This window comes from Panthera pardus, unplaced genomic scaffold, assembly GCF_024362965.1.
Source record: "Panthera pardus isolate Hobbes unplaced genomic scaffold, ASM2436296v1 HiC_scaffold_10, whole genome shotgun sequence".
NCBI lineage: Eukaryota > Metazoa > Chordata > Mammalia > Carnivora > Felidae > Panthera > Panthera pardus.
In genome coordinates this window covers 70,207,159-70,231,597 of record NW_026526655.1, presented here as the reverse complement: position 1 = coordinate 70,231,597, position 24,439 = coordinate 70,207,159, and the positions used below count along the sequence as shown (strand labels likewise).

At 36.7% G+C, this 24,439-nt stretch overlaps 1 protein-coding gene across 7 annotated transcripts in view; it reads left to right on the top strand.

Moving 5' to 3' along the window:
• SLC4A10 (solute carrier family 4 member 10) overlaps window positions 1-24,439 on the top strand; it is a 294,893-nt gene that overhangs the window by 206,618 nt on the left and 63,836 nt on the right. For all 7 annotated transcript variants that reach the window (XM_019457640.2, XM_019457673.2, XM_019457667.2 and 4 more), the window contains 4 exons: window positions 7,723-7,823; window positions 10,888-11,062; window positions 11,612-11,745; window positions 12,139-12,384. In XM_019457640.2, the coding sequence (XP_019313185.1) occupies window positions 7,723-7,823; window positions 10,888-11,062; window positions 11,612-11,745; window positions 12,139-12,384 (656 nt within the window). The remainder of the gene's footprint in view (window positions 1-7,722; window positions 7,824-10,887; window positions 11,063-11,611; window positions 11,746-12,138; window positions 12,385-24,439) is intronic.

Sequence of the window (24,439 nt, the reverse complement as noted above, 5' to 3'; positions counted from 1 at the left end):
CTACCTGGCTGTGTTCCTGAGTTATATCCTTTCATCATAAGCCAGTGATCTGTATGCAAAATGTTTCCCTGAGTTCTGTGAGCTGCTCTAGCAAATTAATTGAACCTGAGGAGAGGGTCATGGGAATCTTTGATTTATAGCCACTCAGTCAGAAGCTCAGGTGGCAACTTGGGGTGAGACGGGGGCAATCTTGCAGGTGTAAACCCTTAATAATGGAATCTGATGCTGTGTCCCATTAAATAGTGTCAGAGTTGAGCTGGATTGTAGGATACCCAGCTAGTATCTGTAGCATTGCTTGTTGGTGTGGAGAACCCCCTGGTTCAATGGGGAACACATTGGAATTGGTACCAGAACCTATATAGCACCTAAGAAGGTAGGGATATGAAGTTACAGAGTCTTAATGCTATCCAACACACTTCACTGAGAAATTTGATATATTGATGATATGCTACCAAATCAAATGGTCCCATATGCCTGGAAAGATTTTAAACCCACCTTAAAACATATTATACTGGAGGAAAATTAAAATTTTAATAAACATGTAAAATATGGTCTGAGAAAAGCCCATTGCTGTCTTTCCATATTTTGATATATTACTTTGAAATTGGTGAATATTAAGAAAATTCAGCCTGGGCTGCCTGGGTGGCTCAGTCGGTTAACCATCTGACTCTTGATTTCATCTCAGGTCATGATCTCACAGTTCCTTAGATCAAGCCCTGCATTGGGCTCTGTGCTGACAGTGCAGAGACTGCTTGGGATTCTCTCCCTCTCTCTCTGCCCTTAGCCCACTCTTTCTCTCTCTCTCTCAAAATAAATAGACTTTTTTTTTTTTTTTTAAAAAGGAAAGAAAATTAAGCCTCCAGCCCAGACACAACACTCCCATCACCATGGCTTCTCTGGGGTCATTGGCATTTTCCTCCTCTCTCCTCCTTTTGTGTATGGAGCTTGGTGTGGGAAACCTGATCGAAGAATTAAAGATCGAATTTTGCTGTGTGTCTAGATTTTCTTACTGCTTGTTCTTGCCATTTTATAATGTACCAAGTGGAAACTAGATAAAAATGTATACAGTAAGGCTTTCAATAATTTATATTTTTCCTAGGTGACATCATTTATCACCCTGTTGAAAAACAAAGTCATATGATCTTGTTTTCTGCCTATTCAATCCACCTTGCCACACTGAACATTTCACAGTTCAGACTTTATGAAGTCTATTAAGTAGGAATGTTTATTCTGCTGTATTTCTAGAAATTAAACTTTAATGGCATTTCAAAGCTCTTTAATGCTTTAAAGTTCTTTTTGATATCTGATAAAAGGTCAGTATCAAAATTATATAAATAACTTATAAAACTCAATATCCCAAAACAAATAATCCAATTAAAAATGGGCAGAAGGCAGGAACAGACATTTCTCCAAAGAAGACATTCTGATGGCCAATAGGCATATGAAAAGATTTTTAATATCACTCATCATCGGGAAAATGCCAGTCAAACTATGATGAGGTATCACCTCATACCTGTCAGAATAGCTAAAATTAAAAACAAGAGACAACAGATGTTGGCAAGGATGTAGAGAAAAATGAACCTCTTGCATTGTTGGTGGGAATGCTTACTGGTGCGGCACTGTGGAAAACAGTATCGAGGTTCCTTGAAAAGTTAAACATAGAGCTATTCTATGATCCAGTAGTCACTCCACTAGCTATTTACCCAGAGAATACAAAAACACTAATTCAAAGGGATACATGCACTTCTATGTTTATAGTAGCATTATTTACAATAGTCAAATTATGGAGGCAGCCCAAGTATCCATCGATAGATGAATGGATAAAGAAGAGGTGAATATAAAATGGTCTATTACTCAGCCATAGAAAAGAACGAAATCTTGCCATTTGCAACAGCATGGAACAAGCTAGAAAGTATAATGCTAAGCAAAATATGTCAGTCAGAGAAAGACAAATACCATATGATTTCACTCATGTGAAATTTAAGAAACAAAACAAATGAGCAAAGAAAAAAAAAGAAAGTGAGACAGACAAAGAAACAGACTCTTAACTATAGAGAACAACCTGATGGTTACCAGAGGGGTGGTGGGTGGAAGAATGGCTGAAATAGTTGATGGGGATTAAGGAGGGCCCTTGTGAAGATGGGCACCGGGTGATTAAAAACTTAAAAAAAAGTAAAAAAAAAATATTCTTTTTGATAAGTATGTACTCTTTACTTAATGTCAAGATTTATTTAATGTTGTCTTGCATTAAATTGGAACATTTACAAGTTCCAGGTGGATCAGTATTTTTAAAAATAAAGCAATGAAAGCATTACAAAAAAAAAGGAAATTTAAAGGCATGGCTTAATCATATCAGATAGAAAATTCCCCCTTACTGCTAATCTTATTTCTGATTGGGAAGAATTATTTTTTAACTTTTTTTTTTTAATGTTTATTTATCTTAGAGAGAGAGAGACAGAGTGCAAGTGGGGGAGGGGCAGACACACACACACACACACACACACACACACACACACACACACACACACAGAATCTGAAGTAGGCTCCAGGCTCTGAGCTGTCAGCACAGAGCCCAATGTGGGGCTTGAACTCACAAACTGCGAGATCATGACCTGAGCCGAAGTCAGATGCTTAACCGACTGAGCCACCCAGGCACCCCAGAATTTTTAAATTAGAATTCTTATGTTCATGTTACCTTTGTGTGGATGTATGATATAAAAATTGTAAAAATTAAAACTCCAGTGTGCATTTCACTTATTATATAATCCAGAGAGGTAAAAATAAAGACTATTATTTTGCTATTATTTGGGGTCATTTTTAAATTACAGTCCTGACTTTGTTGAGATTTGTAGCCAAATGTTTGTTAAGGCCACTCATATTGCCACGTCTGTTCCTACTGAATATGCCCCCTGCAGCCCCCACAGATGTCATCTACTCAGCCTTCCCTAGGGCTTTTGTCCCTGTGGAGTCCAACTTGCCTGACCTTACTGCTCTAGTTGACTAAGACCCAGACATAGAATGTTCTCCTGGTTAGCCAGAGGTGGGAAAAAAATCTCAATCTCACTATCGATTTAAGAAATACACACTGATGTCTTATTTCTGAAGTCATTTCATAATTATTAAAGATTATTTGATTTCCTTTTCTCAACAATTACAATTTTGTGATTCTGTACCTGCAGCCACATTGTTTCAGTTGATCTACTAAAATAAAAGAAGTTGCTGAAAGTGTAATTTTTGGGGTTATAGATTGACTTATTTTTTGTACTTGTAAACATCTTTGCACTTACGATATTAGAAAAAGACAATATAATGCTTCCTGAAGTGGTAAGAAAGAAACTCTTTAATCGATTTTATTTGGGAAAAATTCTGTGAAAATAATAATACATTTGAAAATGAGTGAGACTTGAAAAGTCACTTGTTAATACCATTTAGTTTTTTGAACATTAAGACTGAAGTCAAGCATTTTTGAAAACATCTTGCCTTTGAGAAATGATATTTTTGAGGCAAGTGGAGGACTGGGAGCTCTGTATTTTTAAAATTGTTTTTATGAGACTCTTTAAAATCAGGATTAATTACTGGACTCAGAATATTAAGAGGCAATAGTAGAAAGAACATCGAATTAAGAATCAAGGCACTTGGGGTCTGCTATGCTTCTTTACAACATTAGTGTTTTTTAAATGTATGTTGTAATTGAATAATAGATACTATGAGCTATGTTTTCTTTCACTAAATGGAGCAAGATAAATTAAAAGATATTAAGCACTCTGACAGAACAAGATAAATTAAAAGATATTAAGCACTCTGACTTCATACTATTTAAATATTGTTTTCCTCCATGGGATAATTTCCGTGGTTTTTATGTTCTTTTGAAATGTATAAGTCATAGAATTTTTAATACTTTTTTCTCTCAGTTAAGAGAAGAAGAATTTGTCCACTTCAAGGGATAACCCTGAAAATTAGAACTTTGTGTGGGTCCTTATAATCACTCCCTGTGTATACCATAAACTTCTTTGCTTTTCTCTCACGCCAATTACCTGCTTGTTAAAACCACAACCCTGTGTGAATCCAACTCTTTAATCTGTACATGCATTGATGCAGTTGGATGTAGCTGAAGGAAAACAGCTACACGGACTAATCTCGTTAGTTCATGACCACATACCTCAAGTGGGCCCTTAATGTTGCCGGTTCATCATCCTATCTCCCCTGGTCCAATAAGTTTCTCTAGATGACTATTTCACACCTGTTTTCTCTCCTCACATCTTCAGCACATCCTTCTGACCCTCACTTTCAGATTTGCTTCCTACTTCTCTGAGAAATGTGAAATAACTTAAAGGGAACTTCCATAGACTCCCACCACCACATCTACCTGCCTGCAGGCATCTACTCCCACATACTCTGCTTTCCTATATATTATTATTGAATTATCCAAAGTCAGCATTCTACCTTTGCATTAGACCCCATCTGTTCACACCTACTCAAAGACATTACACCAATTCTCTTTCTTTCCTATATCATCAATTCTTTTGTTCTCTATTATGTCATTATTGTTAGCATAAAACCTTACTAATTTGCAAATCTTTAAAAAAAAAACCTCTCAATACTGCTATCACCATCAGCTACTCATCCATTCCTTATTTTCCCCTCTGCAACCAAATGGCACAAGGGTTCTCTGAACTACGTGCCTCCAATTCCTCTTCTCCAATAAGACTTTTGCCCCATCACTTCACTAAAACTACATACATGAAGGTCACCGAGGATCTCTACACTGTTCAATCCCATAGTCAGTTCTTAGTCTGTATTCTATTTGCCTGCCAGTCAACAGCATTTGACAGAGTTGATGACTCCCCTTTCCCTGTACTCTCTTTGCTTGGTTCCCAAGACACCACACTCTTGGTTTTTCTCTTAGCTCACTGGTCACTCCTCAATCTCCTATGCTGGTTTCTTCTTTTTTCCCCTGATTACTTTATGTTGAGATGATACAGGGCTCAGTCTTTGCTCATCTTTTCTTTTCTACCTACACTCATTCTCTTGGTAATATCATCCATTGTTGTAGCTTTAAATCCTTTCCCAAATTTACTGTTTACCTTGACCTTGAGAGTTATTTATCCACATGCCAATGTCTCCCCTTGGATGTCTTACAGATATCTAAAACCTGACATATCCAAAGTTTGAACTGAATTGTAGATTGTCTCCTTTCTATATCTGTATTCATCTTTGCATTTATATTAGAAAAGGCAATATAATACTTCCTGAAGTATACAAGAAACTCCGATCTTTTCTCAAAGTCTGTTGCATTTGCACCTGCCTCTATTGGTAGGTCTTAACTCCATACTTATAGTTGGTCAAGCCAAAAACACTCATTTTTTAAATTTATTCTTAGATTTCCATTCTTCCAGGAAATACTCTTGGATTTTCCTTTAATATTTATCCAGAATTACACCATTTCTCATTGTTGCTACTGCTGCCATCCTAGTTCAAGCTACGGTCATTTTTTTTTCCTCCTAGATTATTGAAATAGTTTTTTTTTAATCACTCTCCTTGTTTCTGTCCTTGGCCCCCAACATCTGTTATCAGCACAGCAGCCAGAGTGACTCCAAGTGAGACCATGCTACTCCTTTCCTCAAAACCCTATAACATTTTCTCAATTCACTGAGAATAAAAGCCAAATACGTACAGTGGTCTACTAAATCTATACAATCTGGCTTCCCTTTATTTCTTCAAAGTAAACTCCTATGACTTTCTTCCTTGTGAACTCTTTTCCAACAATGTCGGCTTCTTTGTTCTTTGTTCTTCAAACCCTACAGCCATACCCCTGCCTTGACACTGTCTCACTTGCTGTTCTTTCTGTCTGGATATCCCCCAGTTATTCTCATGGCTTATTCTCTCAGCTCCCTTAGACTTTTCTCAAATGACACTTTCTCACTGATCCTACCTGACCGCTCTGTTTATAATTGCCACTCCTTCCTCCCTACCCACCCACCCCATACCTCAGATCCCCCTCTAAACTCTGCTCTAAATTTTCATTTTTACATAGGTTTTAATCTAACACACTGTAGAATTAATTTACTTATGTGTTTATTTGTTTATTGTTTGGGTTCCCCATTAGAAGGTGAGTTCCACAGGCCTGATTTGTCCGCTGGTGTCTTAGTGGTGGGGTTGAGTACCTGACACAAATAGGCTTTCAATAAGTATTGGTTGGTTGAATTAGTAGATTGCATAAGTTGAGTAGTCAAATATATATACACTCTTTAATTTGTTTTAAAAAAACAAAATACCTGTGTTTCTGAACAAAAAATATTTCCTGTATTTTCCTCAGAATATTCATCGGTACTGTTCATACATCTCTTTTCACACACCTTTCCCTCTTACTATAAGATGAACACTCCTTGATGAAACAGGTACTTTAGAATGGCTAATATATTTCATGGTTTATCATTTGCCTTATCAATGTATAGCTTTTTCCATTGTAAGACAATGAGACATAGCCAGTAAGGGATAATTACCCAGGAGACCAAATAATATCACTTGCTTTCTGAGATATATGGAAGCTAAGAAGCATTTCCCTGGGTGACTGTTGGGTATTTAGGGTACCGAGGCCACCGTTAAAGCCCTTTACTGTATATAATAGCTATTTATGTGTAAAGGCAGTTCCTCCATCAGCTGACAGACATCCTCTCTTTTATCTTTGAATTTTTGTTCATTGTACCTATTCATATACCTGGGAAGTTGTAAAAATATCAAGCAATGAACTTTTCTCTATTTTGTGCATTTCAAAACCTATTTTTCTCATGTTTTGAACCTGTGCCACTTTACCTAAATGTCCCATTATACATAAGATCATTTGCTAATTCACATGCTTAGACTATTTTGGAATGGCAGTGAAGTAAATATTTTAACTGCACCACTTAAAAAATTTTTATGATACTTTTCAGCCCTTTTGAACACATTGGCATCCTCTAGGATAACCAATAGGGAGGATTTTATGATTTTTAAAAATCTCTGTCACCAACAAAAGTGGGTGGAACAGGCTTGTGATAAGACAGCACTTTCATAAGCCTCAGTTAATTTGTCAATGACTGAATGGAAGTTTCCATTTGTAAGAGTCTGGGATCTCCGTGAGTCAGAAAGAACCATGTTGTAAATCATTCCTTAGGTAGGAAGATATCTGCCAGAATAACAGGGAACCACCCTTAAAAACAGCTAGCGATAATAGTTTAAGTTGATTGAACAGTTGAACTATGCCAGGCCTACAACACCACCGTAACTAGTGCCTCCTCATTCCAACCTAGCCAACCCTGGTCTCTCTTCATCCCCTTCTTTTCCTTCATTGTCTTCATAGCTGAATGTCTACCTGACATTAGAGACTTGCTTGTCTCCACTAATAGAATGCCTTTTCTCACTCACCTTTGCATTTCTAACATCCATAACAATGAATGGCACACAAGGCACCAATAAAGATTAATTGAAAGACTGAGTAACTGTCCATCACTTCATTTAATTTTCTCAACCACGCTGATAGGTATTGTTACTACCACTCGTGAATGGAGGAGGGAACTGGAGCATTAGGAGATTAGATAACTTTAATTAGAGTTCATGTAGCAAATAAGTAACAGAGCCTGGGTTCTTGGCCACTCTGCATATTGCCTCAAGGGAAAAAAATTGTTTTTGTTATTTACAACTAGCACCTGAAATTAAAAAACAAAAACAAAAAACTTCCTGCAGGAGAAGAGGAAGATTCCTGCTGTACCAAATGGAACAGCTGCTCATGGGGAAGCAGAGCCCCACGGAGGACACAGTGGACCTGAACTCCAGCGAACTGGAAGGTCAGTGAAATGTACTTGTATGGGACTTCAAAGACCAAATGATATACTGTCCTTTGTGTCAGGAATTGCTGTTTAGAGATGTAATTTTTTTATACTTTGAATACCTGTTAATAAATACCTATTTGCGTATGTATGTATTTATTTATTTATTTGAGTATCTATTCCGTGAACACCTATGTAATGCCAATAAATTTGATTTCCCAGTATTTACTAATCATTTTTTTTACTATTAAACCAGCACAGTGAATACATCATTTCATTTTATCTTACCTAGTCTTTCATTTTGCTGTGCATAAAATGTGTTCACAGATTCGTAGAATGAATAAGAAAACTGTCAGTGGCCCCTTCTAAAAGGGCCTGTTGAAAGCTTCAAGTTCAGATGGAAATAAAAATAAATACCAAGAACTCAGTCTTATAGAACCTATCTCATTACATGCAAGTAGGATGTATATAATAGTATTTTTTATTTTTATGGTTGTAATTTGAAAGAGCCATATGATTTATTTTTTCTAATCACACATCTTTGAAGAGATGAAAGCTTCAATTTATTTCTCAAAATGGTTCTTTATCGTTTTTTGACAGCTTGTCTCTCTCCAAGCAATGTGTGAGCAGAAAATCAGAAAACCTTGGGAGGGTCTGTCTTCAGGGAATATGTGCACACAGCCTCCATTATAATTGAAGGCAAGGGCAAAGGCTTTGCAGGATTGGTACCCCCTTCCTCTCAAGGCCATTTCCTGGACTGCTTTCGCTGTGTCCTTTAAGCTGACTTTCGAGTTTCTGACAACTCTATGCATTTTAATTCTCCTCTGTTCTTTCCCTTTATCTATGTTTTGTCTCTGAGGAAAGGTCCTTTAATGTCTTCCTCAGCCTCCATACATAATTTGAGATGATTCAAACAATTTTTTCCTTCTCCCTTTACTGGAAGCATGGTTACTCCTTCTGTTTGCTTTCATATTTTCAAATGCTGTCTTTTTATTTTGGGTGGTTTCTCTCTCTCTCTCTCTCTCTCTCTCTCTCTCAGGTGTAACATGCCACATAGCTTAGATTTTTTTCGAAGTTCACTTTTCCTTACTGCTTCCTAAATCCTCCCAGGTCACCAATATCCGGTATCTTCGCTTCTCCAGAGTTCTTCCACAGATTCTGTTGCTGACATGACTTGAAGTATCCATTACTCATCTGCTCTCCGAGAGTTGCTGGTGTACATCTGGGCTGCTCTTGCACTGTTCTCTGCAATGACCTCCCACTTCCGGATTTAGATTTTTGCTGCTAAAAGCACGTTTATTACACAGTAATATCATAGCTATTGACACTATTTTATGCCCTAATAAGTAATTAATTAGAAAACAGTGGTCTAACAGAAAGTGCTATCAAACCTACAAATATTAACTACTAAGTAATAGTTCGTAACCACCTCAAAATATTTTGGGGATTAGGTGGGATGTAAATGATAAATGAATAAATAAATACTGGATTAAATCTATTTTGAATTGTGACTTTGATAAGTTAACAAATCACTCAGAAATGATCCTCCCCAAATAAAAAAATATGCACATGTTTATCAAACGCATGCAGGGGACTCTAAGATGATCTTTGTGTGTATGAGTTTCATGGGTTCTCTGTAAGCTTCTTTGAGTTTAAATGTCCTGTTTTTCAATTGCAATTTCATCCTTCTCACTTTCTCCTAGTCCACATCCCTCTGATGGAAGCAATCACCAGGAAAACATAAGGAGTCTCTCACTTATGTAATAGTGAGATAGTTACTAACAGGTTACTATTGTGTCTATGTCAGTCAGATCAGGGTGATTACAAGTAAGAGTCAAAATTTTCAGTTATTCTGAAGATATACTTTTTTCAAGGCAAACCAGAATTAGCGTCTCAAGAGAACAATAATTTTTGAGGCAGTTCTTAGATTGTCTGTGAACATTTCTACCTAGAAAATAAATAAAAATTTAATATTTTTGCATAATCCAAATATATCTAGCATACTGGCAGTAGATTGGAACATAATGGTTTTTTTTAACCTTCGTGTAGGAACTTAATCATAGTCTTATTCATTTTAATATGACATCTTTATTCCATGGAGCACAAAGAGCTTTCAGTAGCCAAGTGTTAAATCCATATATTATTATTAAATATTCAAAGAATGAGAATACCTGTTCATTAATATTCTCATTCCTAGTAGATTAAAAATATTTTAGACCTCACATTTTAGGGAGCATTTCACAATTTACTCCTATTCTTCTCCCCCCCACCCCCCAAATCCTCTTTCAAGTGTTTTGGTGTGGTTTTTGGATATATTTAGAATAAGTGAATTTATACTAAGTAAGGCCATTATTGTCTTGTGAATGATAGATGTTGGGATATGTTTAGACAATAATGGATCAAAATTACATTTGTCTGGGTTGGTTATTATAAGGTCCCCTTCTTAATTTCCTAAAAATGAAAACAACTATGGAATCTATCTGTCTTTACTAGGTTTTACTGTCATCCATAAGGCCATTTAGATGCCTGCTTGAAACAATACGTGGTGAGGAATATTTTGGCAGAGAAAGTAGGTAACTGGAGCCATGGTTAAACACTACTTCTTCTCTCTAGGGTAATGTTCACCATTGCAGAACGCAAAAGCCAACTTATCCTCCCAAACTTCACTTTCTGCTATGCTAAATGAAATGTAAACAATTAGAAAATACTGCCAACGACTGAGGGTAGTAGGCCTGAGTTTAGAAGGGGTAGATTGATATAGAAATGGCACGGAGATTAGAGTGATCCTTAAATCTCATTATTTGAATTTTGATTGAAGGACAGCTCTGCACCTTGTTTGAGAGAACACGGGGTTTTCTGGTTACTGGCATAATATTTAGTTAGGGATTGAAGAGACACAGTGGTACAAAGCCATCTCTGTAGATCATGCTAATACAATGTAGCAGGTTAAAATGGGTCTCATCTCCGCTGATGGAAAACGTATACTGTGACCTGGCAAAAAGGAAATGAGGATTTTGCTTTGTGGGTGTGTGTTTTTATATTTGGATTTCACTCTTGTGTTTCCCTCCTCCCCCCATCTTAGGATTTTTGGGGGACTTATTTTAGATATCAAAAGAAAAGCTCCATACTTCTGGAGTGACTTCAGAGATGCTTTCAGCCTGCAGTGCTTAGCATCTTTTCTATTTCTCTACTGCGCGTGTATGTCTCCAGTCATCACGTTTGGAGGACTGCTGGGAGAAGCAACGGAAGGTCGTATAGTATGTATTATGCTTTCCCTGGAATTTTAAAACCTAATCAGTTTTTAGGAATGATAGTTAGATAAGTCAACATTTAGTTTTGGATTCCTTTATAACTGGTAATCTGGAAGTGGAATGTCTCAGAACTGTTAATTCTTAGTCTTACACAAGGTTCTGCTCTCATCCCTGACCCCGCCCCAACCCCAGTCCTTGTCTGGCTTTGGCTCCCATTCTCACAAGGAGAGAGAGATGGACATGAGGAATCCATTTCCCACTTACACAGCCCACGCTTCTGTCCTGACACTGACCGCGAATACATGTAAACTTTTAATAGTCTAAAGAAAAGCAAGATGAGGAATGTGAAGAGAACACATCCCCATTCAGTACCATTCATATTCTCCTGACTGCTTGTCCCTTTTCTTATTCCCTTACTCCACATCCTGCCCAAGGTCACTAGGTTTTTCATAGCAAATGAAAAAGAGTATCCTCATGTATTTTAAACATGTACTTCCTAGGTATAATGGTTGCCTGTGTAGCTTAGGTAATGGAATTATTTATATCTCTACACAGAGTGCAATCGAATCTCTCTTTGGAGCATCTATGACTGGGATAGCCTATTCGCTCTTTGGTGGACAGCCTCTTACCATATTGGGCAGTACAGGACCAGTTTTGGTGTTTGAAAAGATTTTGTTTAAATTTTGCAAGTAAGTGTTAAATACTTTTGGCCCTTCCTCCCTTTCTCCACCGTATTTATACTTCTCCCAACATCATGTCTGGGGTCTGCTGGGAGAGGTGGACGTAATGGATTTGATTCAGTTTGCCATTTTTGTCTCTCCATGGAAATAAAGGAAAAGTAAAATGTGTGTGCGATTTGCTATGTAAAATTTATAAAAAATGATATTCTGTTCTAAGCATGAGAAACCTCTTTTAGTTTTGTCCTCTTAGATGTCCCCTTTCGACAAACGTTTTGAGTTTAGAAAATCATGGGATGTGAAGGTTATTTGCTTTCACTTCCTGCATTAGACTTATTCCCATCTATTTAAAATGGTGGCGAGCTGTTAAATGACCTTATTTCCACTGTTCTTTCCTCCTCCTAGAGAATATGGGCTGTCGTACCTGTCTTTAAGAGCTAGTATTGGACTTTGGACGGCAACCCTTTGTATCATACTTGTGGCGACCGATGCAAGCTCCCTCGTCTGCTACATCACCCGGTTCACTGAAGAAGCTTTCGCCTCTCTTATTTGCATCATCTTCATCTATGAGGCCCTAGAGAAGTTGTTTGAACTCAGTGAAGCATATCCAATCAACATGCATAATGATTTGGAACTGCTGACCCAATACTCGTAAGTAACATTTCCCCTAGTGGCCATGGGGCTTGTCTTTTTACAAATTGCTATTGTTTAAAAAAAAAAAATAGGATGAACTTCCATTGCAGATCAAGTGTCTTACATTGATTCAGGATCTAAATCCCTGATCAGACTCTCAGGGGGGAATAGGATTTTAAAAGCCACCTCATCAGCTACTCATCTGATACTTGAGTTCTCATTATAAAAACAAAAGTAAAACTCACCGAATTGAAATGTGATTTTGCTTTTTAGAATGCACAATATTAATGGTGGAGGTGCTCAGGCTTTGCCAGTTGAAGGTGATGTTAACAGTTCAGGATTAAAGATGGGACTGTACCTATTGTACTTTCCAGTTTTAGTATGCCAGCAGTTTGGAATTTCTCTACTACTGTGTTTGTGGAGTACACAAACATTACATTATTCCTTTCTTTGATTTAATTTTAGGATTTTTTTTTGTTGCATTTGTATGTACATTTTTGTACGGCAAATATTTGAACCGATATGTTCTTTACAAGGCCGTTATAACCTCTCCATGAATCACCAATGGTCTTCTTATAAACTGCTTAGATATGGCCCCAAATCCTTTGAAGATTTATTATCTTTATTTACCATTGACATACATCAGAATTGTTGAAATTAGGCCAAAATAGTATCATGTTCTGATTTTGTTAAGAATGATGTAATGATACAGTGTTCAAAATAGAATGATTTTTAGTACTTCAAAGTTTTCCTGGTCTTTCTACCTCTGTCTCAGATAAGAAAAATCAGAGTGGAAACGTAAAGTAACTTTCCCAATAAAAGCAAATAGCAAGGTTGTTGTGAACAGGATCCAGAAGCAGATGAAGGAGGTGTCAGGGACACTCAGGAAGCAGGCAAATGGGAAGAATAGCTTGATCAGAATGAAGGATAACATGGATACGTGCCCTTTTGTTTCTCTTTAGAGAACAGTGTCACCCAATTTGGATCTCCTTGCTGGGATGTATGTTCTCTGTTTGAATCTTCAAACCTATTACATGCCAGGCACTATGCTAGGTACTAGGGATGTATAATTATCTCTGCCTGGATTTTCACACTTATTACATGCCAAGTGCTATGCTATAGACATGAATAATACATCCTGTCCTCAGTGAACTTCCAATTTAATAGGGGATACAGACAAACAGGCAACACAATGAAAGAAGTACTGTGTTAAGAGATTGGTGCAGAATGCAATGGTACCACATTAGAAGAATACCCAACCCAGATTTGGGGTTCATGGAAGACTTCTTGGAGGAAGTAACATAGAAGACCAGAACATCAGAAGACCTGAACCTGGGTGGCTCAGTCAGTTAAGGGTCCAACTCTTGATCTCAGCTCAAGTCTGGATCTCAGAGTCATGAGCTTAAGCCCCGCATTGGGATCCATGCTGGATGTGGAGCCTACTTAGAAAAAAAAAAAAAAAAAAAAGAAGACGACGAAGAAGAAGACCAAAATACCAGTAGGAGTTAGGAAGGTGCTGAGGAAGGGGGCAGGAGAGTAGTCCAGATGGAAGGAATGGTGCAGGTCTGGATGTAAGAAATGCATGGATGCTTTGAAATATTTGTTGAAAGTCAAATAGATAGTGGTAAAACAAGAAGCTGGATCCAGGTTTTATGGTTTTGATGTAATTTTCAAATTACATCAGCACACTGATGAATACAAATAAGCTCTCCTAAAGACAAAATATAGCCCAAGTAAAACAGGTAAAAGCAGAACTATTCCATGTGCAGTGGTGGGGAGGTGCCAGCTGTCCAACCACCCTTCCATTTGTTCCTGAACCTTCAGTGGCAGCATCAAAGTACCTCAGACTGAGGAATACCATTGAAAATCTCCAGGTGTAAAAAGGGAAAAGATCAGAGAAGCAAAGACTGTGCCCTGGATAATGGTCATAGCTTGAAGATAGAAGAATGGGAGCATGCAAGCAATAGGTAAAAAGTAAGAAGAATCAGAAAAAGAAACAAAAAACAAACAAACATGGATGGTGTCAGGTTGTAAAAGGCATGGGACAAAGCTGGGTCAAGAAGTCTTTAGAGGACAGTGGTGTAGAGATCAAACAGGATGAGGGAGAGAGATCATTGTTAACGTAAGAAACAGCACTGGGTGGGGAGGGGGGCAGGACTACAAGCTAGTTTGCAAAAAATGAAGATGAGAGTAGGCGGTAAAGAAAGGGAGAAAGTATGCAGAGGCCGATTTGGTCAAAGAAAGTGAAAAACAGTGCCTGCTGGAGAGGGCAGCGAGATCCTGAGAATGGTAATTTGTGACAGAAAAGAGCTATGTGTGTTTGAAAATGAAGACAGAGAGGCAGAGGAAAGAGAGAGATTAGAGATGATGGTAAGGGAGTGGGTAAACATGGGATTTCAACCTCCCCAAAAGTGATGAGATCAAGACAAATTGTGGGGTTCAGTAAGACAAATGCTCAGAGGATAATTTGAAAGCAAAAATAGCTTTGTTTGCCCATGATTCCTGCTTTTCATGGCAATCAGGAGGAGAGTTGCATGGGTCCTGACTTTCTTAATGTTTCCATCTCCACTTTTCTAAAAAAGGATCCCCATGAGTTTAGGTTCAAGTGATGCTTTATGACAGTGTACACATCTAAAACCTAATTATGTGAAGGCTGAGCAGAAATGTGTGCTAATCACTGTTTTCCATTGCCCATGTGCCCTTCTCAGCCGTAATAAGGAAGGCAGCAGAGATGGAAAGATGGGTTCATCCTGCTGGGTGGTGAGGTGAAATGGTTGGAGACTGGTAGTCTCCCTGGGAAATGTGCCGACCAGACATCTTTACTGAACCATCTTCACTTTGATGTTCACGCCATGATTCCCTGGCTCTCAGTACCACTCACAGTGTGTGCATGAATCTGATCAGGTATTGCTATTACCTGGTCTTGGAGAAGCAAAACAAATATTTCGCCATGTGTATGATGAATATATTTATTAGTGTACTTTCAGTCATGTGCATTTAAAAAAGGTAAAGAAAATATTGCTAACAATAATAGCTAATGCACAGTGTAATATCATGCTTGTGCCCAAAGCATTTTCTGTTTCGTGAGCTCCATATGATACTTGTGGTTTTCTTGTTCTTGCCACCATGACCTTTTCACACTAATCAGTCTGTAAGTGTCATCATGCTCATGGTCACCTAAAATTTTCTCCTGATGTTTGCTGGCCTCATGCTGTCACAGTTTTTATAAGAAAAATTCTTCAAAAATGTCATAGCTAGGATGCAGCATATCTGAGATTGCAATCTTTGCAAAATTAATATGCCCATGCTCTCACATAGTTGGTTTAGGTGTAAGATATTGAAAAAAGCATCATATTTAGGGTGTGCATTTCAAATACTCTTTATACTTGGGCCTCCTGTATTCAGATTTTCCTAAACCCATAATTTTACCAATGAAATAACAAAATGTCTTTGATTTTTTAAAGACTTTCCTAGTTCCTTTGGCATCCTAACCTTATAATGTGGTAATATGTAGACCTTGTATTTGAAGCTATAAGTTTCTTTTCATTGTGCCAAGAGCAAGTGTCAAGATAATCAATTTAGTTTCAAGAATATATACATTATACCAGATGATCAAGCTGAATATGTCAAGTTAGCAATAAGTAATGAGTTTGTGGGAATAACTTTTTCTAGGTTGCTTTGATTTTAAGAAACAGCAAAAATAGAATAAAGCATTCTGCTATGTAAGATGAAATATTCCTTCAACATATAGTAATAATCTAAAGCTTTCAAAGATGGCTAGCTAAAGAAAGATTGGGGTGATATGAATTCTTTGCAGTTGGTTGGGTCAAAGCAGAGACCAGGGTCTGTTACTTTAGTTTTCAATATACTAGCAGACTGGAGTTAAATAATATCAACAATTACCAAGCCATTTGGAGGACTGATTTTACTATTAGGTTCTTGAAAGGTTTTTTTTTTTTGTTTGTTTGGTTTTGTTTTGTTTTGTTTTGTTTTTTCCTATCTTTGTTGTTTTTATCCAACTCTCAGCCCTCCACATAACCCAGGGCTGTTCTGGATAAATGTTATTTATTGACCGACCTTATACTCATAGAAGGGTATTATTTTTCTCATCTCCTCAACTAGAGTTGAGCCTCTTTTAAGATAGAAAACATGTAATAATTGTATCCCTCCAGTCTCAGCATAATACTGTAACTATAGTAAGTGATACTTAATACATATTGATTAACTGAATGTGTTGTAAAATAATTGATGTCACCTGGCCAATCTTGTTTGGCAAGTAAAGACAAGTGTACTCTTTTACAGTATCTTTAACCTGACTCTTAAAAATTTCAACAGGAAGTTTTGAATAAACTTGAGATGTTACGAGAGTCTTAATGTACTTAAATATGTACAAATCTGGATCCATAAAACTAGTTCTGACTGAAGATTTAGACAGGGTGCCAATATGGTGTAGAAGTCATCTGGAAGAATGAGAGGCAGGATTGCAAACTATAGCAGAGATTCAAAAGTTGCTCTGAGATTCAGGGGAAAAGAAGATGAAAGGGTAGTTCTCATAGCTCAATGACCTTATAGTACTCACTCATCAAAAAATAAAGAATAAAACTCAGATTTAGAGAAACCCCTGTGTTTCAACTTTTTAAATCAGATTTTTACTACATATACACTTGAAAAATTTATCCAGATTTCTTGCAAAATAAATTTGTAATTATATTCTATGTATTTATTTGTGTAATGTACGTGTAGTTCCACCAGGTTAATCTCTGTAATGCTACGTCCATGACTATTAGACACCCCTTTGAGCCCATTGTCCTAGCAAAGTGCTTGGCACGTGCATAAAATGAGCATGTTCATATTTTTACATTTCTGGAAATGCCCCTTACAACTGACATTAAGCAAGTAGATTATCTGCCATTTTAGAATCTAATAAATATAATAGTAGGCACTCAATAAATGATTATTCAATAAATACACTTCTGGCAACCCATCTCATTCTTGATTTTTAATCCAAACCCTTGATATCTTTGCTTTCCCTTTTGCTCTGAATTAAATTCTTATTTCAATGATAAAGTCTTATCTCCACTAGCAATAATATCCAATATAACTTTATTATTTGCCTGTTTTATCCTCATTGTTCCTAATGGATTATGAGCCTATGTGTACAAGATTAGAATCTCTTCGTCTTTCTACCTCTAGAGGCCAAGGGGGTTGGTAGATATGAGTAAACCTTTCTTAACTGTCTTGCAATAATGTTACTTCTCAGATGCACCTTTAGCTACTATTTTCCTTCTCTGTAACTATAGATTTACAGACATTATATAGAATTATCTTTCATGCTTTGTTGTTAAATAGCTATGAAAGGGCAGAAATTTACATAAGCATCCAAGATTAGAGGGAGAGTGATAAGCAAAAATTGGTGGTTTCTTCTCTAAGATGCATTGCATGGCCACAATTCATCATTTCACTTTGTTGAGATATGATGACCATTCTCAGGTTTACAGTCTTTGAAGTACTGACCTCATTTCTCTTCACTTCCTGAATTGACCTAGATTTAAGGGTATATTCTGAAATATTTAAAGTGGAATATAATGATGTTTCAATTTATATTAAAATATCTCAGCACAGACACTGTGGTAACATGTGTATGTAGGTTAACTTATAGCCATAGGTAGCTGGTATTTCAGTCAGGAGTCCAAACTCCAGGAGTAGTCAGCTAACATTAAAGCAGAGAGGCTAAATACCAGAAAAGGTTATCACAAGCCTGTGAGTCACATTTCAGTCAACACTAAGGCTTTGCTGAATATCGGAAATAGATTTTCATTGGTGAAAGTACTGACTTGTTAATCAGTGTAAGGAACTGTACTGGTAAGATTAAAAGTAATCATTTTGAACTAAATTAAAATGAAAACAGCTTATAAAAATTTGTGGGATGCAATAAAAGCAGTGCTTAGATGGAGATTTATAGCATTGAATGCATAGGTTAAAAAAGAAATTAAGCTTCAACCTTAGAAAACTAGAAAAAGAAAAGCAAATTAATTTAAAAATTAGCAAAAGAAAAGAAATAATAAAAAAGCAGAAAGCAATGAAATTAAAAATGGGAAATCACACTGGGTGTTGTAAGGAAACCAATTTGACAATAAATTTCATATTAAAAAAATAAAATAAACATTAAAAATTTTTTTAAAAAAGGGAAATCAACAGAGAAAAAAAATCAGAGGACCAAAGTCTTGTTCTTTGAAAAGATCAATAAAATTGATAAGCCTCTCATCAGGGTAACTAAGAAAAAAAAAAAAAGAGTATACAAATTGCTAATATCAGAAATGAAAACAGGGACATCACTGAAGATGCCATGGGAACTAAAAAGAATATAAAGTAATACTATGAACATCTGTATGCCCACAAATTTGATAATCTACATAAAATGGACCAATTCCTTGAAAGAGAAAATCTGCCAAAACTCACACAAGAAATAGATAATCTAAATAGGCCTGTATCTATTAAGGAAATTGAATCAATAATTAATAACCTTCCAAAAAAAGAAAGCACCAGGCTCGTTGAATTCTACCAAACATTTAAAGAAACTATTATACCAACTTTCTACAATCTCTTTCAGAGGATAGAAACCATGAGAATATTCCCTAACTCATTCTATAAGGCTAGCTTACCCTAATATCAACACCAGACAAAGATATAAGAAAGGGAAACTACAGACCAATAGCTCTTATGACCAAATATGCAAAAATCCTCAATAAAATACTAGCAAATCAACTCCAACAATGTTTAAAAAATTACACACCACAACCAAGTGGGATTTATTTCAAGTATGCAAGGCTGGTTCAACATTCCAAAATCAATTAATACAAGGCATTCCATCAATAGGCTAAAGATGATAAATTACATGATCGTATCAATAAAAGCACTAAAAGCATTTGACAAAATCCAACACCCATTCATGATAAAACTCTCAGTAAATTAGGAATAGAGGGGAACTTCCTCAACATGATAAATAATACAGAAAAACCTTAAGGTAACATACTTCATGGTGAGAAACTAGGAAGTTTTCCCCCTGAGATCAGGAATATGTTAAGAATGTCCCTCTCACCACTCCTTTTCAACATCATACTGGAAGTTCTGGCAAAAGTAATAAGACAAGACAAGAAAATGAAAGGTATACAGATTGAAAAGAAAGAAAGAAAGCTGTCTTTGTTTATAAATGACATGATTGTTTATATAGAAAATCTGGAAGAATCGACAAAACACTCCTAGAGGCAATAAGTGATTATAGCAAGGCTTCAGAACACAAGGTTGATGTACAAAAGTCAATCACTTTCCTATATACTAGCAAGGAACAAATGGAATTTAAAATTAAAAACACAATACCATTTACATTAGCACTCCAAAAAAAATAGTTAGATATAAATCTAACACAATTTGTACAACATTTATATGAGGAAAACAACAAAACTCTGATGAAACAAATAAAAGAAAAACTAAATAAATGGAGAGATAGTACATGATCATTGACAGGAAAACTCAATATTGTCAAGGTGTCATTTCTTCCCAATTTGATCTATAGATGCAACACAATCCCAAGTAGAACCCCAGAAAGTTATTCTATGGACATCAACAAACTGATTCTAGAGTTTATATGGAAAGGCAAAAGACTCAGAATAGCCAACACAGTAATGAAGGGGAACAAAGTTGGAGGATATGGCACTACCTGACTTCAACACTTACTATAAAGCTAAGTAATCCAGACAGTTGTGAGGTATTGACAAAAGAATGGACAAATAGACCAATGGAACAGAATAGAGAGCCCAGAAATATACCCCATAAATATAGTCAACTAATCTTTGACAAAGAAGCAAAAACAAATACAATGGAGCAAAGCTAGTCTTTCAACTAATGGTGCTGGAACAGCTAAAAATCCACATGCAAAAAAAAAAAAAAAGATGAATCTAGACACAGACTGTATACTCTTCACAAAAATTAACTCAAAATGGATCATATCCCTAAATGTAAAATGCAAAATTATAAAAATCGTAGAATATAATGTAGGAGAAAATCTAGATGGCCTTGGGTTTAGCTATGACTAAAGCTATGACTCTTCACATACAACACCAAAGGTATGATTCATGAAAGAAAAAATTAAAGATGGACCTTATTAAAATTAAAATTTTCTGCTTGGCGAAAGATAATGTCAAGAGATTGAAAAGACAAGCCACAGACTGGGAGAATATATTTGCAAAAGACATGTCTAGTAAAGACCTGTTATCTAAAACCTACAAAGAACTTGTAAAACTTAACATTAATAAAACAGGATTTTTAGGACAGTAAAACTACTCTGTATGATACCATAATGGTGGATACATCTTATTGTAAATGTCTCCAATCCCATGGAATGTCCAACACCAAGAGTGAATCCTAACGTGAACTGTAGACTTTCAATCATAATGGTATGTTAATTTGGTTAATCAATTACAGCAAATGTTCCACTCTGGTTGATAACAGGGGAAGTGATAAATGCATTCAGGTAGGGGGTATATGGTATATATATCTTCTGCTCAATATTGCTGCGAACCTAATACTCTAAAAATAAAGTCTTTTTAAAAGTTAAATCTGTCAAGTGAATCATATAGCCTCAACTCCTGGAGATGGCACATGAGGCTTAATTCCTAACTGATTCACTGTCCAGCCATTTTTGGTACCTGATGACAGGCTAAAACAGTACCAGTATCCTGCTTATGGAATATTTCACCTGCTGGGCACATTGCCATGAATTCTTTATGAGATGAGTATAATGCCAGTGTTGGCACTTTGTATGTGATTTGATAATTTTACTCAGGGTATCTGCCATTCCTTTTGGGATGGAAAATTATTCTTGTTCATGTAAAAGGTTGCTACGTTATTTATTCATTCATGTCACTTTTGCTGGATATTTTAAGTGTAACTGCTATGTTCTTTATAGTATTAGTCACGCTGAATGAATGCTTAGAGACGTTGCTAATAACTTGTTTGGGAGGAAGAAACACTTCCCTTTAACTATTGAAATTAATATGCTAATTGCTCTGAACACTATTCCTTACTAGATATTTATAAAACTAACCAAATTCAGTTAGCTTAGCCTATTTTTTTATAAATGAATTTCTTGATGATATAAGGTGTTCAGCTTATGCACTTCACATTTATTTTTCAACAAACGGGAAAACGTCAAGTGAAAAAGTATGTATATACAACTCTGGAAAGGAAGGCGTTCACTTCGTAAAAACATTCTATGGTTACAGTTCTCAGTAGCAGGCAGAACGGTATACCACCCCAAAACCTATCTTTATAAACAATCTCTTGGCAAGCCTGTTTGCATAGTATGTGAAGGGTAGCAAACTATGTTGTGTAGTGAACACTCACTGCTAGTCTCTGTGAGGTTGTGTCCAGGCCAGTTCTGTTGCTTCCATTTACTGCAATGTTGCTCATGTCTTCATTACATAGGTACCTGGTCTGTTAGAACTTGCTCTAAAGATGATTTGTAGGAGTCCAGTTTTATTTATTCTAAGTTTTTAAAGTGTTGATATCTAAAAGAATAAAGCACCCAACACATAATTTTTTTTAATTCTAAAATCAAGTTGTTGGAGGATAAGGAAGATGGTCCTACTCACTCTGAAATCATATTACTGGATGTTATGGGCTGAATTGTGTTTCCTCAAAATTTGTATGTGGAAGCCAGGAACTCAGAATGTGGCTACATTTGGAGACAGGGCTTTTAAAAAGAAGTGATGTACGGGGTGCCTAGGTGGCTCGGTCACTTAAGCATCCAACTTCTGCTCAGGTCATGATCTCACGGTTCGTGGGTTTGAGCCCCGCCTCGGGCTCGGGGCTGACAGCTCAGAGCCTGGAGCCTGCTTCACATTCTGTCACCCTCTCTTTCTCTGTCACCAGCACCCCCCACCCCCACCCCGGCTTGCATTCTGTCTCTGTCTCTCAAAAATGAATAAACATTAAAAAAAATTTTTTAAAGTGATTTAGGTTAAGTGAGGTCATATGGGTGAGTCCTAATGAAATTTGACTGGTGTCCTTATAAGAGAAAAATTTGGACACACGGAGACACTGGGATGTACTTACACAGCAAAAAGATCCTGCGAAGACACAGCAAGAGGGCAGCCATCTGCACAAAGAGAGAGGCCTCAGAGGAAACCAACCCTGCTGGCATTGGATCTTGGACTCCCAGCCTCCAGAACTGTGAGAGAATAACTTTCTGATGTTTAAGCCCCCCAGTCTGTGGTATTTTCGTACAGCAGCTCTAGCAAACTAACATACTGGGTAGATGCTTATAGTTTAGTCCTATTTGTGTTAGGAGTTGTTAGAGGAAGCTCTCTCAAGTCTCTCCTCCTGCCAATGGCATCCCCGTCCTTTCAACTGTGTAGACTTAAAAAAAAAAAAAAAGTGCTTTATTCTTGACTCTCCTTCTCACACACCTAGATTTCTCAGCAAATCAAATGGCTTTGTATAGAATCTGAACACCCTTTACCACTTTCTCTACCTCCATAATCTCTTGTGTAAATTATTACAGTTGTCCTCCAACTAGTGCTCCTGATTTTACACTTGGTCTCTCATAGACTGTTCTCTATGAAGCTGCTGGGATTATTCTCTTAAGACGTAAGTCACCTCATGTCACTCTGCACCTCAAAGCCTCCTGATAGTTTGCCATTATCTTGCAGCTGTTGTGTGATCTGTTCTCTCTCATCTCCTACTTCTTCACCGCTCTGCTCCAGTCACCTGATATGCTTGCCCTTCCTTAAACACACTGGTCATGTTTCTGCCTCTCCATCTGCATACTTGGTCTTCCTTTTGCCTAAATGCCCTTCTCCAGATATCTATGTGGCTTGTTCCTTTACTTTCTTCAAAATTTGCTACTTGAGGACTTTCTATCTAAAATTTCAATGTCCTCCTCTCTTATCTAAGATATTATATAATTGACTTATATTTTTAAATATAAGATTTATTGAGGTATCATTTACATACAATAAAATATACCCCCTTTTAAGTAATCCTTAAATGAGTCTTGACAAATGAATAGCACCATAGTTGAAATATAGAGCATTTCCCAAAATGTTTCCTTATGCCCCTTGGCAGTGAATCCCTCACCCAACCCACATCTTCTGACAATCACTGATAAGACTTCTGTCTCCAAAGTTTTGCCTTTTCTAGAATTTCATATAAATAGAATTATAGAGTATGGAGCCTTTTGTGTCTAGCTTTTTTTCGTTTATTTTAAATAATGTTGAGATTTACTCATTTTGTTGCATGCATCAATTTATTCCTTTTTTTTTTTCTTAGTTGGGTAGTACTCCACTGTATGATCGTACCACAAATTGTCTATCCAATCACAAATTGATTGTCATTTGGGTTGTTTCTGCTTTGGGGCTATATTGCTTCACCTGCAGGACTTTATTTGGGCTATGTTTTCATTTTCTCTTGGGTAAATACCTAGAATCAGGATTGCTGGGATTTATGAAAGGGTGTATCTTAACTCTGTAAGAAACTGCCAAGGTGGTTGTACCATTTTTCATTTTCACCAGCAATGTATGAGAGTTCCCATTGATCTACATCCTCACCAACATGTAGTTTTGTGCTTATTTAGAGTGGTACCTTTGCCTGTCAATCTAATTTATTGTCTGTTCCATTCCTAGAGTAAATGGTCCATGAGGGGAGGGAATTTAGTCTGTTTTGATCCCTGCTTTTCCGATGTCTGAATCAGTTCCTGGCACAAAGTAGATACTCAATATTTGTTGCATAAATGAGTAAGTGTTGAATGAATATTACCTCTTTTGAGAGCTAAAAAAAACTTGAAACAAGAAAAAAAACCCAAAAGCAGAGGCTCAGAAGGGTTTATGGCTGACCCAAGTGGAAGAACTGGGGCTAAAACCTTAGCCATCTAACATCTAGTTCAACCCTGTTGATGCTGTACTACATTATAGGCCACTGGTTTGCCAAAGTAATTTTTATGATTAATATTTAGAATATAGAAGCATTTGGATAAATTTGTGTTGTATTTAGGTCTTTTTATATTACCTTCAAGCAG